Source organism: Lagopus leucura, unplaced genomic scaffold (assembly GCF_019238085.1).
Source record: "Lagopus leucura isolate 7727_CA_CO unplaced genomic scaffold, USGS_WTPT01 Super-Scaffold_100008, whole genome shotgun sequence".
NCBI lineage: Eukaryota > Metazoa > Chordata > Aves > Galliformes > Phasianidae > Lagopus > Lagopus leucura.
In genome coordinates this window covers 23264115-23280041 of record NW_024962265.1, presented here as the reverse complement: position 1 = coordinate 23280041, position 15927 = coordinate 23264115, and the positions used below count along the sequence as shown (strand labels likewise).

General features: G+C 38.7%; 1 protein-coding gene across 1 annotated transcript in view; it reads left to right on the top strand.

Moving 5' to 3' along the window:
- The window catches only part of CFTR (CF transmembrane conductance regulator), an 81272-nt gene that overhangs the window by 34046 nt on the left and 31299 nt on the right, over positions 1–15927 (top strand). Inside the window, exons 12-15 of the mRNA XM_042872522.1 lie at positions 7196–7290; positions 9854–9940; positions 10783–11515; positions 12901–13029. Of these exons, the coding sequence (XP_042728456.1) occupies positions 7196–7290; positions 9854–9940; positions 10783–11515; positions 12901–13029 (1044 nt within the window). The remainder of the gene's footprint in view (positions 1–7195; positions 7291–9853; positions 9941–10782; positions 11516–12900; positions 13030–15927) is intronic.

Below are 15927 nucleotides of genomic sequence, written 5' to 3'. Positions count from 1 at the left end.
GGAACTTGATCCTCTACCACTGCCTTCTTGTTTTATCTTTCCTCGGGGAATAGGGAATATCCTAGCAAGTATGCAGTGTGAATACATAACTTAACAGATCTTTCAAAATGAAGATAAAATTAGTCAGCACAAAGTAGTAGTCCTCACCATTTATCAATTTTTCAGTAACCTTGTTGGAATATACTGTTTGAATGAGTTTAATTCTGAGTGTGCAGATATTATTGTGTTTATTACTTTTAACATCACTGCTATAATAGAGAAAAGCCAAGATGTGATTGAGGCAGTCTGAACTCTCTTTCTTCTAAAGAAAGTCCCCATATGCTAGTTTAAAAGTAATTAAAATAAGATAAACAGGTGATACTTGAGCTTATGCTACCTTTCTTTTTTTTGACAAGGTGTTTTACCCTTTTATTAAGTACTTTTCATCACATTCATGATAAAAGTCAGTTAGAAGGTGAACTTCTTCCTAGCACTTCAGATTAAAGACCAATTAAGTAAGAACAAATTCAGTGCTGGGAACATCCTGCATGATTCACCACTTTTATTCACAGTGATGAATGGCAAAAAACACTGGGAGATGTGAATTGCATGAATTTATATGTCTATGGAGTCTTGCTACTAAATATGAGGTAATTCCACAGGTGCATATTCCACAGAGACTGAAAGATTCTACTAATGTAATGGGAAGGATAACATGAATTTAAACAGGAATTTGTAGGAATAGCCAAGGGGTTTTCAACATCTTTATTACTGATTTGAAAAATTGTGAAAAGCGCATGGCTTGATTTTTAAATTTTTAATTTGAAAAATCATTATTAATAGCCTACAATAAACTGGAAGTGGGTTTTTTCATTGGTTTTTATCACTTGTTAAGTTATAAAGGTAAAGCCCTTGAACAGTTATAGCGGGAAACTTGAAGGCTACATTTTGTTAGCTTTGAACAAAATTGTCCCAAGAGAATACGTTTTTCAAGCCAGGACAGCAGAAACAAGCCCATTATAGTTATTCTTGTTAAAAAATAAACAAGGACTGTATCTCATTTGAAGGGAGGCAATACTTCATTTGTTTTAAAATCATAGTTCTGTGACTTCTGGTTTTGCCTTTGTGAAAGGTAAGAGATATTTTTCCACCTACTTAATTCATTCTGTCCTTCAGTGCTTTCCTAAGAGGCCATAAACCCATAATGGCAAAGTACCTGTAAGAAGCTGCCACTTTCAAAGTAAACACATGTTCTGATTTGACAGGCACCACCTGCTTGTGAATGTAATGTTTAACGCTGCTTGCAAACAGAGAAAGTGTTTCCTTACAAAATCAAATCATATAACAGCATACAGGAAACAGGAAACCACATTCTGTCCTTTTTGAGCTGCCTTCACAGGGAATGCATGCAATACATTTTCAGCTTAGATCATAAGAAAATGATTAGAGAAAGAGACAGTTAGTATGCCAAGCCCTCGTTTGTGCTCTTGTGTGTTTGGCATCTCCTCAGAAAGGATGGCATCTCCCCCTCGGTGAGTGGCTCTCTGCAGTGTCAAGGACGCCCCGAAACAAAAGCACATATTCTTAGTAGCATCTCACTGTGCTTCCCCAGCCCCTTTTATCGGTGCTGACTGGGGTTTTTTTTTTGCAGGTGTGTTATTAGTCTGCATAGAATATCACATCTGAAGCTGACTACAGGTGCACAATTAAACTAAATCTGTAGGAGTTGTGAGACAGTTTGACAGCTTTTAGTCAGACAGCGTGTGAAATACTTTGCACTCCGTTTTGTGGCCACTGTTCACAAGGGCTGCTGACACGTTAGGAAGCGGAAGAGAGGAACAATAAGGACTCAAATCTGGCTCTGTGTGCTTTATAGTAAGCAATTCTCTGCAAGAGGATATTAAGAGGAAGCTTGGTTACCTAATCATGTAGAAGTTTGAGATGTGGGTGTTCAATGAGAAAGCAGGTTACCTAGGCTGCCTTGATAGATAGGGACAGACACAGGTATGCCAATGTGAAGTTCCTCTCATCCTAGTGTAATCAACTAAAATAGCGTAACTGAATTCCCTGCATGTTTTCTCTTGAGTTTTGAGAGAAAACAGGTAGCTTAGATGTCTTTGTTATCAATATGAGGTGGGGTGAGTCCCACTCTTTGTCCATGCGTTAAACAGATGTATGGAAGCTGTCAAGCATTTAGCAACTAAGAAAAGACAATAATTGTCTGAGAGTTAATAACTAGTTAAAAAATCAGGAAAAAAGTGCCAAATTTTACACATTGAGAATGGTGTTTTCTTAGCATGAAGACACATAAAACTATATCAAGTAATCTTCAAATAATCTTGATAACAAAGAATTTGTATGCAAAAAAAGTCTGTTCTGTGTTTCCTTTTGTGTGTGTGTGTGTTTTAAGCAAGATCATATTTATTATATACTCTGGAAAGAGTTATTACATTAAACTATCTCAGCATTATTCTTCTGTACCAATCCCAAAGGTATTATCAATTACCCTTATTGCTGAGGCAGGTGAATATGACTTACACACAGTTAAACCTACAAACAAATATTAAATAGAGTGCTTTCTCCTTGAGTGTGAGATTCGTTAGCTAATATTAGAAGATCTCACAAAAAATGATTACCATCTATGGGAACAGGGACTGGAGAGAGTGTTAGGGTTCCTCTCTGAAAATAATGCCTCCTATTTTATTACCCTGACCCACAATGTCAGAGGTGGATATTGCTGGTATGGCAGTAGAGGCAAACCTTCCCGCCAATTTTCCATTACCATGTTGTTGCCATGTGACAGATGGCAGCAGAGGGACAGTCTGACAAAATGGCGTCTGATGCAGAAGTGCGGATGCAGCAGAGGTGTGTCGTGGAATTCCTCCGTGCAAAAAAAGTGGCACCCATTGACGTTTGTTGACTCTTGCTGAATGCTTATGGAGACCAAACAGCAGATGTGAGCACAGTGAGGCAGTGAGTGGTGTGTTTCAGCAGAGGTGGCAGTGATGTGAAAGACAAGCCATGTTCTGCATGGCTATGCACAGCTGTTACACCACAAAACGAGCTCATCTGCACGAATCAGAAGACTGTGACTAGAAAACTGTGTACAGAGCTAAATATCAGCTTCAAAGCACTGGTGGCAGTGTTGGAATATCACAGATTTTGCATCAGGTGGGTCCTTGGAATGCTCACACAGGAACATAAAGAACACCATATGAAAGTTTGTCATGACTTACTGAATCAATATGAGGCTGAAGGTGACAGTTTTCCACTACAAACGATGATGAAATGTGTTGTCACCATTATGAGCTGGAGTCAAAATGACAGTCTGTGGAGATGCAATATGTGAATTCCCCATTGAAGAAAAAGTTCAAGACACAGCCCTCAATGGGTGAAGTTATGAGATAGGAAAGGGGTGATCCTTCTGGATTCCCTGGAACCCAGACAAATCATCAACTTTGACCACTACATCATGATGCTGACTAAGCTGAAGGCTCGAACTTTCAGAGACAGGCAGAGAAAAAAACTTATCCCAAGATAACACCAGGCCCCATACCAGTTTGAAGACTGTGGAACATGCTGTCAGCCTTGCCTGGGCTGTCCTATAAAACCTATCACATAGTCCAGATTTCCTTCTGACTGCCATCTATTTGTGCCAATGAAAGATAGACTGTGTAGGCGACATTTGTCTAGCAACAAGGCTGGCACAACAGTTGTGAAATTGTTAAGTGGGTCAGCTCTGGTGGTGGAGATTTTTATGTGTGGCTTGCAGCCTTTGGTGAAATTGCACATCTAGTGGTGGTGACTATATTGAAAAACAGTGTTCTGTAGCTCAGAATTTGCTCTATCAAATAGTGTTGTTGTGCATCTGTTATAATTTCTATGGAAATAAATAGGAGGCATTAATTTTTGAGCAACCTATGTATATATTAAAGAAAATCCAGTAAATGCTTCATCAGCATGCTGGGTTTTGCGCTGTTCAGCATCATTACATTAGATTTGTTCCTGGCTTAATTTCACTTCCTGCATAAAATGACAGCAAGGATGTATTTGGACCAGCCCTACATACTTTTTTACAATAGGTAATGCATGTTCCAACAAATAACATTGTGTGTCTATTGGACTTCTTCACTCTGTTTACGCCATTGAAAGAAATTACTAACCATTTTTTAATTATTATAATTACAGCCTGAAAAGTTCTTTGTCTTTTCCATGCCATATATTACCCTGAGGTGAAAGGTAGAAGAAAACAGAAGGTGAACTCATTAAAAGTCTGATTAAAATACCATGTTGACATACCTGCAAAGAAATATATCAGACAAAATCCAACCACCAAAGCAATGGGAGTTCTGGAATTGATTTTAGTAGGGCTAGGATTTTACATTGATGATAGAGGGAGATATAATGGGCCCAGTAATAACCTGGAGCTTATTTAGAAAAAGATGTAGAGACAGGAGTCAACAATGGCACCAACAATATTGCAGGCTTCAATAGAAATGTGAGCAGTTGAAGTCAGCTTAAATATTTAGGTACGCAACAGCACAAATAGCAGTGTCCAGGTGAAGATATTGGGTTAATGTCAAAGGTACAGATGCATAACACGACTCCTATGTGCAGAGTGAAATTGGAAGGGTTCTGAGCAGGTCATCTCACTTAAATGCCAGAAAAGCCTTTATGCCAGAATTCCACACCTCCTTTTGAAGTACTTCACAGCCTATAGGAAAATAATTATATTCAGATAATTATGCTTTAAAAATGTTAGCACTATATTTTGCATCCTTCTTTCTGCAAATGTCAGTTAGTAACAGGGATTTGTTTGTGCGGGAAGTACCTAGTTAACATCAGAATAAGTTAGAAATCACCTGCAATGGCTTTTCCGTACATAAAAGCCTCTTGATTTTGAGGTCAGAATCCTCTGAGCCAGGAAGTAAATGCTATTACCAAATTAAAGAGTTGGGAGAATCTCCCATTTCCTGATGGATCAGGCAGTCAATTTCTAGTCTTTGAGCTGCTGGACTTTAATCTGTCACTGATCCAGGACTGAACGGCATTGTTACTCTGTTCCTGAGGTCAGGGCAATTTACAGGGGAGGAAGAAGGAAGTGTTTCTCTGGCAAGATTTTTATTTATTTATTTGTTCGGCAAAACCTGCGAGGCCTGTGACATCCAAAAGAGAATGATTAGCAGTCAAAATCTCAGTACAGGTGATCACAGCTGTATTGTATCAGACTTCATGTGAAATGTTAACTTCTAGAGAACAGCTCAGCTTAGATTGTATTTCCCTGGAAGTCTGAAGAGCCTGGTATCTGAGCCTGACCGTACGTCCCAGCACTTCTCTGTTCACCTGGGGAATGATGCAGATTGCATATTCAGAGCTGGAATCGATCATTCTTACGCAGATACCACAGCTGGAAACAGGAGTCCTGTGCTAGCTGGGGACAGACGAGATAAAAGGTGTTCTGACAGTGCCATAGGGAAGAGCTTATCTTTTTCCTCCATCTTTTTAATTCCATATCCTCTCTGCCACTGTTTTAGTAGCAGAAGTTATGTTCTCTGGCTGGCCAAAGATTTTGGTCGCTTCCAGAATAATTCAAGCTTGTTTCTTTCACTGAAAAGTGCCAGGCATCTGCTTTCTGATTTCATAAATAGTAATGCCTTGAAAAACGCTTCAAATTTGTCTTCCAGTGTTTTGCCTAAGGAAAGGTAGCAAGCCCTCCTTTGCCTGACTCGTGGTTCTGACTCTAATGTGGGATGTTCCTCAACAGGAAGCACTGGAAGAGCACAGCTTTTTCCAGCAGCAGTGGTAGGCCATGTGGGACATGTTCATGCCCTTACTATGAATGGAGTGGCTGTGTGCAGGTGAACGAATGGTTCTGAATGCCTTGAATTGCTGCAGTTGTGTGGGAGCAGCTGTGCAGCAGTGCTGTGCTGCTGGGTGGGCAGTGCTGGTGTAGGGAGCATCTGGCTGTCTTGGGGCTTCCAGCTGCGTGCTGGGAAGGCTGCCTTGCAGTCCTACTGCTGGAAGCCCAGTCTGCCCAGGGCACTGCCAGCAAGTGGCTGGGAACCTGAGGTAGTCGAGCCTGTGTTTCTGAGCAGAATTCCCTGACGTACGGAATGTTGTGGAGCTGCATCAGGGCAGGGTCAGTTGGATATCAGGAAAAGGTTCTTCACCAGAGAGTGGTCAGACACCAGAACAGGCAGTGGTCGTGGTCACAAGCTGCTGGAGCTGTAGAGCATTTGGACAACGCTTTCAGACATAGGGTCTGATTTTTGGGTGGTTCTGTGTGGAGGTAGGAGTTGTACTTGAGGTTCCTTGTGGATCTTTTCCAACTCAGCAGATTCTATAATTCTATGGTTCTATGACTCACAGTGGCGTCAGTGTTACTGAAATAGCTTAAGGACATAGGCTGGATAAGGTTTACAGGCAAGTTAATATTTTTTATAAGAGCAACCGTAAACTTAGATAAGCTAGACAGTGTTAGCGCACATAAGCACTTCTCCACATCTGTGCTTCCATGAATTGTTGTGGTTTGCAGGGATCTGTGCTAAATGCAACTACTCAAAAGTCTCCTGTCCACCTCTGCCAGTGAGGCACAGGGATCTCTACTGGTGCCTCTTTCTGTCTTACATGTGAACAAAATGGTATTCTCTGTTTTCTTCACTGGCAAAATATTCATTTCTAGCACAGCCACAAGTAAGTTACATGCCAAGTGGTGGAGCTTGGTTCCTACACTATTTGCAAGCCTGTGTTCCTGTCATTCTCTGCTGAGAATTTTATCCAAGCCTTGTTTTTATGAAAATGCCTTCTCTGAGGTCTGAAAAATTCAGATCTAGACTTTGATTTTTGCTTTTCCACCTGTGGTAGCAAGAGCATTTATCATCGTTATTATAGAGGAAACTAACAATTAACATCTTGAATCAATTTTATATGAAAGTATATTCTTTGTTTTTATAGCAATCCAGCAATTCAAATATTTGTTCTTGAAACCTTACAGCTTGAGATTGTTCTCTGAGATAGAATGATGCTCTGTTTAATCACCATTTCTGATTACACGAACATGTGAAGAAATAATTGTGTGGGAGACTTTTTTATTTTTTTACAACTTCTGTCTAACCTCTCTGTGCAGTATTGCATATCGTGCCTCCATTTGTTCTGTAGCTTGAGTGCTTTGAATATGGAAAATCCATGTCAGATTCTTAAAAAAATTTGTTAACAGGACATTTTGAAGTTCCCAGACAAAGATTATACAGTGCTGGGAGAAGGTGGAATCATTCTGAGTGGAGGCCAGCGAGCACGAATCTCACTAGCAAGGTGAGCATTTTGCTATTTCTATGTTTTACATACAGGGGAAATGTTATGACTGAACACATAAGTACATGTGGGCTAAGACCGAATATGTAGCTATACCCCAGGCAGGAGCTTCGTTTTGCTATCAGAAATCTGAGATTTGCTCTGCAATTTCATTTGTGATGCATCTGTACATCTATTCATTGCATTTTAAAAATGTCACGCCAGATGCATGCTATGGCTTGGCTGAAGATGAGTGTTCTCCTCCTGACACAAGATGCACTGGGAGATTCAGAACTTCACGTGTAGTTCTCTGAGTATCAAAGAAACACTTGCGATACACATACACAGATAAAGCAGCATGCTGGGATCTTTGCCTGCTGTGATACTTAGACAAAGCAGTCCATACACAGACTAATGACATACTCTCTGCCTGCAGATAACAAAACTGAAAAAAAACCTGCCATGTTTCAATGTGTTACTAGTTTAGGAATTTTTGTGTCATACAAAAAATAAGTGGAAAACAATGGTTAGCTTGCACCAATGGGTAATGGCCTAGCCCTGTCTCTTGGGCTTTCCAAAGTCAGGAGATAATTTTGAAGAGCAGCATGTTTTTCATGTAGATTAGCTGTATGTTTCAGCTGGATTGCTTAGCTATCATCAAAAATCCAGGGATGATAGCTGTAATGTGTAAATGGTCCTGTTGGTTTCTGTGCTGAGTGGCTCAAAAATGCTTGGTAGAAGTAAAATCTCATTATAGTGGTCCACAGTGGCATCCCGTGAAAGATGTGCATGCCTGTTTAAGGCTAGAAGATTCATTAAAATAGGAAGCCTTTCATTGAGGATATCCATAATGCATTTGTAAGAGAGGAAAAGGGATATCGCTGCTTCTGTTTCATACAGAAAGACAAGAGAGAAGTGGGCAAAGTTTCCAGAGAACACCAAAAAACAGGGAAAGAAGAACCCTAACCAAAACCCACTTCGATTTTCATACAAACTTCACTCAAAATATTTCTCAGATTCACTGAGTAATCATGTCTGTTGTTTTTCAGATGGTCACAGCTCATTTACTGGAGTGTCATATAATGGAATTTATGTTTTTATTGCCAGCTGTATAATAATTATTTCATAAACAGTTACATGTTGAAAGGCAATAGTTTATCTGCTTTAAATTTTGGTTGTGCTCTAATCTAAACTCAACATACATGAAGGTGTGCAGGTCCTTGGGTTGCAGATGAAGGTCTGTGGAAGCCAGAGAAGAAAATGTAGGATTATAGCCCTGAGTCATACCCTCCTTCACTGCAGATAACCTGGACATTATTTGCTTGGACTGGCTGCATGCATCTATCTGGTGTACTTCTTGCAGTCATATTAAATCAGAGTCCCTTCTGTAGGTGCCATCAGTGATTCTTCCTGAGGAGCAGATGCAGCTTGCCTGAGTTCTGCTTTCTAACAGTACAGCCAGTGCTGCTGTTGCGACAGGGCAAACGAAAAGCCCCTGGAAGGAAACACACTGTGCTCACTGGCCCAGCACTTTGAAGTCAGTCCTATACAGCTAGTCAGTCCACCATACAAATTACAGCCATAATCTGAGTGCAACTGTTATTCCATCAAACAAACTGCAGATGTTTCACTGATGAAAGTGCCAAGAACAGCGCGAGCTTTTTGTTATTGTGCAGCCACTTCATCATAACATAACGTATGGCCATTTAAATCAATCATGACAGAGATTTTTTGATAGAGTTGCTTGGTTTATTAACATAATATAGTATCATTTCTCCTGGTGGTTAAATATTTTCACATTGTTTAACATCATTATTTTAAAACACGATTGAAAAGTACTTTAAAAAGTACTGAAATGAAGTTGTCCAAATTTTCTTTACTAATTATACCCTGATTCATATCACATCATGATTTTCAAACTGACAGAGGAAAGCAAGGGTTTTTTTTGAACTTCTGTTGAAACTGATTTACAAAACCCCTCTTAACCACAGATTTAAGTATCACTGACCCATGTCCAGACATATGTAGCTTGAGAGCCTAATGCCACAAATGATTTTTCACATCCTGATCTCAAAATATTGTACAGTCCTGTTTAAGGTAATGCTTGCAATCTTATGGCTTGCTAACACACTTGTCCTGGCTCACCATTTATCTCAAATTACCAAAATTATCACATGCAAGTCTTTTTAGGCACTTATTTACATAGATGTAATATTTCCTCAGGCATCAGAAGGCATTACAGGGGATTCTAAATTCCAATTAAAATGTTCACTGTACACCCAGAGGGACTGTCAAATCCGGGCTTTAAAAACATCTGTGGAGAAGCCTCTGTAAAAAGCATCTTTATTTCTTCCTTTGTACAGAAATTAGTGGAAGATTTATTTAGTACTTAACATAGTCTGCAGCAAGGACAGCCCTAACTGAAAAGTGACTTATAAGCAGATTAAATGTTGAACTCTAACTCTGTATTTATACTGTAGAAACGTTTTTGAGTTAGAAATATAAAGGCAGTCATTTTAAGTTATGTTTATGTGAATTTGTAAGAGTTGTGAAAGTTAATTTCGTTTCTGTTCTCTCTGCTCAGAGCAGTGTACAAAGACGCTGATTTGTATCTCATGGATTCTCCTTTTGGATATTTAGACATTTTTACAGAAAAAGAAATATTTGAGAGGTACTGTATGTTTTGAAATGCTGTACTTAAGAATTTCATCAAATGACTTAGTGTAAAACCAGTAACAGAAATCGCCCTCTAATTGTTATAGAATTTAAGAACAGTACAAAAATACAGAAGTGATTAAAATAATACCTTTGGGGAATGTTGTTTTATAGAATTTTTGTGAGTAAACATTTTGTGTTAGCATTAGGATGGGATATTGTGTATAGCAGGCCTGGGCCATATTGAACCTGCTGTAATCTGTTAATCCCAGGTTGTAACACTTCATGTCAGGTGCATCTGTCTACCAGAAGGGCTCTCCGTTTAAAATTTGTATCTACTATGTCAGTACACATTTTGGCAATATTTTTTTTTTTTTAGAAAGAAATTTTAATTGCTGAAAGAGTGGTCACCTGAAAGTGCCCACTGAACAGGAGAATGTTGGCCGAACATGTAGACTTCTGACTTGTCCTCTTAGAGTAGCTCAAAACACTGGGGACGCACTGCCATCCATGAAATTTGCAGTTACCAAATTTGAAGCTTTGGAACTGAGCTAATAAATCTAAGTAACTCTAAAATGAGAAGAAATATTTCATTTTCATGTTGAGCTGTAATTTTTGGATTGATCTGAAAACGATTTATTTTTCCCCCTCCTTTGGCTTCTGCTCTAAAAATGCTCATCCTTCACACATTCCTTACCTTACCTTCACACAAGCCTTACCACTTCCTCGTAGTTTGAGGGAGCACCCAAGACTGTACATACTTGGAGGGAAGTAGCTGAGGATTGAAAATGGAGGAGATAAAAGCAATGTCTAATTATGAAAATAAGAAATCTAATTTTTAACTTTCGTTTTTTATAGTTGTGTGTGCAAGTTGATGGCCAATAAAACTAGGATCTTAGTTACTTCAAAACTGGAACATTTGAAGATTGCTGACAAAATATTAATCTTACATGAGGGGAGCTGCTATTTCTATGGAACATTTTCTGAACTTCAGGGCCAAAGGCCAGACTTCAGCTCGGAGCTGATGGGATTTGATTCTTTTGATCAATTCAGTGCAGAGAGAAGAAATTCAATTATAACTGAGACTCTGCGACGATTTTCCTTTGAAGGAGAAAGCATGGGATCACGAAATGAAATAAAGAAGCAATCTTTTAAACAAACATCAGATTTTAATGACAAAAGGAAGAACTCTGTAATTGTTAACCCACTTAATGCGGGCAGGAAGTTATCGATAATACAGAAGAATGGGACACAGGTCAATGGACTGGAAGATGGCCACGTTGACTCACCAGAAAGGAGGATCTCACTGGTACCTGACCTGGAACAGGGAGATGTGGGACTACCTCGAAGTAACATGTTAAACTCTGACCACATGCTGCAATCTCGGAGGAGGCAGTCTGTGTTAAGCCTGATGACAGGCACCTCCGTGAACCAAGGCCCACACACCTCCAAAAAGGGAAGTACAACGTTTCGGAAAATGTCTATGGTGCCTCAGACAAACCTGTCCTCTGAGATAGATATCTACACTAGGCGCTTGTCTCGAGACAGCATCTTGGACATCACTGATGAAATTAATGAAGAGGATTTGAAGGTGCGTGTTGATTTACTTCATCCTTTTTGATATGGTGATAATTTGAGCAATATACTCCTATGCCCATTTCTACTTGACTATACACTCTACAATATTTCCTGCGGAATGTCTTTTCTTCAATATCTATCAATATTTTTTTAAAGTCAAATACTATCTTGAAATTCTTGAAAATATTTCTTGTCAAACTGCCTAGCTTATATTCTGGTACAAATAATGAACAGACAAGTAAGCTGTTTTACTCTGTTTTTATGGGTGTGCTGGAAATCATGGTCAATCAAGGTTGAGTTTTACACCAACAACTGGAGCAAAATTCCTTTCTTTTTCTTATAATTAACAATATTACGTGATGAAACACTTTTCTTTCCAAGGTTTCCCCTGCCCCCTTCCTCCTGCCCCCCCTCCATTTTTCTTTAAAATTGTTTTTGATAGGATAGAAAAATTTTCTGTAGTAGTTTACTTTGTGGAAAAAAGTCCGGAAGAAACGTTGAAACTCTTAATTTGCTGAAGCACTGTCCATTTTTTCTTTTGCTTTATTGTTTTGAGCAGAACAAAAATCCCTTAATATATCTATGATTTCACTTTAACAGCATATTAGTAGTCTACATTCCAATATACACTGAAAGAAAATTGCTGTTGATTAACTATTACCCGACTTTCTGAAGTACTGGAAAAAAAATCTTTGTTGTTTCTTTCAGTGTTATCTGAACATTTCAAATTATCCCTAAACTGTGATGTTGGAATGAAGATAATTTGATCACCCAGTATCTTCCTCACCTGGCCATTATCAGGCAATTTGAATCAAATCATAGAATGATTTGGGTTGGAAAACTTAAAGATCATCTAGTTTGTGTAGCTTAAAGATCCTTAAAGATCATTTACTTCCAACCTCCATCCATGGATGCAGGCTTGCCCAACTTTCCACTAGATCAGGTTGCACAGGGCCCCATCCAACTTAGCCTTGAACACCTCCAGGGAGAGGGCATCCACAGCTGGGCAATCCATGCCAGAGCCTCACCACTCTCACAGTGCAGAATTTCTTCCTGATGTCTAATCTAAATAATTCCTCCTTTACTTTAAAGCTGCTCTCCCTTGTCCTATCACTGCATTCCATGATAAAAAGTCCCTCCCCATCTTGCCTGTAGTCCCCCATTAGGTACTGGAATGCCACTATGAGGTCCCTCTGGAGCCTTCTCTTCCTTGGGCTAAACAACCCCAACTCTCTCAGCCTGTAGTGTGAATGCTACAGTTCAATTATTTGGAGTCAGCAGAAAGAATGACAGCTTTCATGTGAGTTAGCAGAATGAATGACAGCATTCGTGTGTCAGAAATTTTCACAAATAGGTACTATTGTCATTGTAACTATGGTCTTATCAATTCTCTGTCAGGAATGCTTTGCTGATGATGCTGAAGGCTTGGGTACTGTTACCACGTGGAATACTTATTTCAGATACATTACCATCCACAAAAGCTTGATTTTTGTACTGATTTTATGTGTGACTATCTTCTTATTTGAGGTAAGAAAATCTGTTCCCAGTTTCATTTTCCTGCAAACGATGTTTCTTCAAATTATGTAGTTTGTGATAGAAGTATAAAGGGATGAAGGATCAAGACATTAGTTGATGCGTGTATCGACCAGCGGCAACTGCCGTTAAAATGATTATTTTTTAAATATAATTTCTCTACCTTTTAGTTGAACATTGCTCACTGAAGGTAATGATTAGTACATGGCAGAACTCAGATTATCACTGTTACTTCTGTTACATAAACCGTTGTCCTGAGCTTGTCTCTTTTTCGCAGGTGAATCAATTCCCGTTTTCTATGAAAAGAAATCTTTACAGAGCCTTGTGAATTTAACAAGTGCACACATATCAGTCCTGGAGAGTTGCTTTTAATAATGTGTTATTAGTTTTTCTCCCAGTGAAGGAAGAAAGGATAATAATACAGAAAGCTGAAGGCCTTTGATGGCATTTAAAGACAGGTGGGATTTTCCCACAGTGTGCAGAGAAGACTTTTTTCCAAGTACAGTGAAAACACTGTCAGAACATGTGCTGAAGAACTTCTGCCTGATCACATGCCTGATCATTATTTTACCTTTTGTGGATGTTTTCTGCTTTTTGGCTTTTCTCTGCTTAGGAAAGGCTTTTAACGTATCTACATAAACTTCTAGTATCCTCTTTTACAATTAATATCCTAAATTGAGAGTTTTTTCTAAGGTATGAAACAGATTTCAGAGAAAAGGCTGTGATTAATGGGACTGTATTGATATGCCAACTTATAAAATATAGCTCCCTTTTCCCTTGACATTTTTCAGCACAGGAAGAAAAAAAGAAAAATCCACTAGGAATATAGGATTGCTTTTTGACTGGTTGTGCCAGCGAAGGGTTTTTAACAATTCTAAGTTGACATTTGACCTTCTTTTAGTATCATGAAACCTGGAGAAGGACATGAGTGATAATGGCTGAATTTATAGTAATGTTGCATTCTGGATGACTGAATTAGTTCTTCTGGAACCGATGACTTTGTGTCTGGAGCTTGGGTCTTGTTTGAGATCCCGCATTTCTAAACCACTTCCAACAACAAAATTGAGCATTTTAATGTGTAGCTGTTCTCATTATGTAAGTTCTATTTTCCTGGTGTGGAAAGTAGCATTATAAACATACAGCAGCAAAGTTAAATGTGATTTGTAGGAGAAAAGGAAATTTTAACTTTGAGGTGTTTGCCTCTATATTCAGCATATATTTCCAACACTGATCACAGGTTTTTGCTTTTTAAATTAGACGAAAAACTTTTTAAATAATTCAAAAGCCTCTTCTTCTAACTGAGAACAAATCTTATGACTATGAATATCTATCCATCATAGTTAAAGTCCCCAGTGTAACTATTGCTTAAATAAAATCCTATTGATAAATTAATGGGCTGGGAGATATTCAGATATAGCATAAACTATGTAGCCTCTATTAAGGCTCTGTGTATGAGATGAAATACCGTGCAAGTTGAGTATGTGGCCTGCAGTTGCCCTTCTGGCCATAGGTGGTGAAGAAAGTCTAGTGCTAAACACTGAAATATTGAACTGAGAGAAAGGTGACAAGTAAATCGAAAGTGGAATTTTAACAGCCTTCAGAACTGGATGGGACTACTATGAAAATGCTAGATATGCTATTTTAGATTTAGAATGGATTACTTCATATTACAGATCCCAAGGTGGGTTCACGGAGAACACCATAAGTCAGCCATCGGCTGTACTTTCTTTCCACACTTGTGGAGTGTGTATTTGTGTGTGTGTAGCTCACTTGAGCGGCTCAAAGCAAATTTCCTAGATGTAGGACGCAGAGACCAAAGTTAGCGAACTAGAGGAAGAGCAGTTATGCATGGAAACATTTAGAAAAGTTTTGTATTCTTTTGCAGTACATGCAATTAACAATTAACATGCACTGTCTTCCCACCAGTATTGTGCTACATTTTGTTGCCGTTTAACTGATGGCAGCAGAGGGGCAATCTGACAAGTGCTGTCTGACATGGAAGTGTGTATGAAGCAGAAGTGTGTCATGGGATTCCTCCATGCAGAAACATGGCACCCATTGACATCTGCTGACTCTTGCTGCATGCTTATGTGGATCAAAGAGTGGTTGTTACCACAGTGAGATGGTGGGTGATGCATTTCAGCAGCAGTGACAGCAACAAAGACAGGCCACAGTCTGGATGACCTTGCAGATCTTTATGAGCTCTTGTTCATTGCTGGTGAAAAGGCGTAGTTATTGGTGGTGACTATATTGAAAAGTTGTGTTTTGTAGCTGAGAATTTGCTCTATCAAATGGTATCATTCTGCTCTTTGTTGTAGTTTCCATGGAAATAAATAGGAGGCATTATTTTCAGAGTGGCCTATGTACATTTAGATAGACAAGAAATCATAAGTAGAAAAAGAGACAGAGTGAAATGGAGTGACCTACATGAAGTTCTCCACTGACTCAGAGAACAGACAACATTTGTTATAGAGAAAGCTTCCATTGGGCACAATAAATAGAGTTGAATTCCGTATCTTAAAATATGCTAAAGTAGATTTTGTGGTGAAGTATGTAAAGCTAGCAGCCAAACAAGATCAGACAAATAGATATATCAAAGGTAGGTGTCACCTGGAAAGAACAGTAATGCAAGAGTAAAAATGTTAAAGGTTGTGAATTATTGCCTTTGAATATATTGGGAAAGAGACCTGTTTTCTTTTCTTTTCTTTCTTTTTTTTTTTTTTAAAGAGCCATCACGAAATATTAGATTTTGAAACTTAAAATATGTTAAAGCATACACTGAATATCCCTTGTCATTCAGAGTGCATTAACAAGCCTTTGTTAATATTATGGTAAAAAATAATACAAGAATATTAAAGAACTTGAGTGCCTGATTGTAATAAAAGTCTAAAT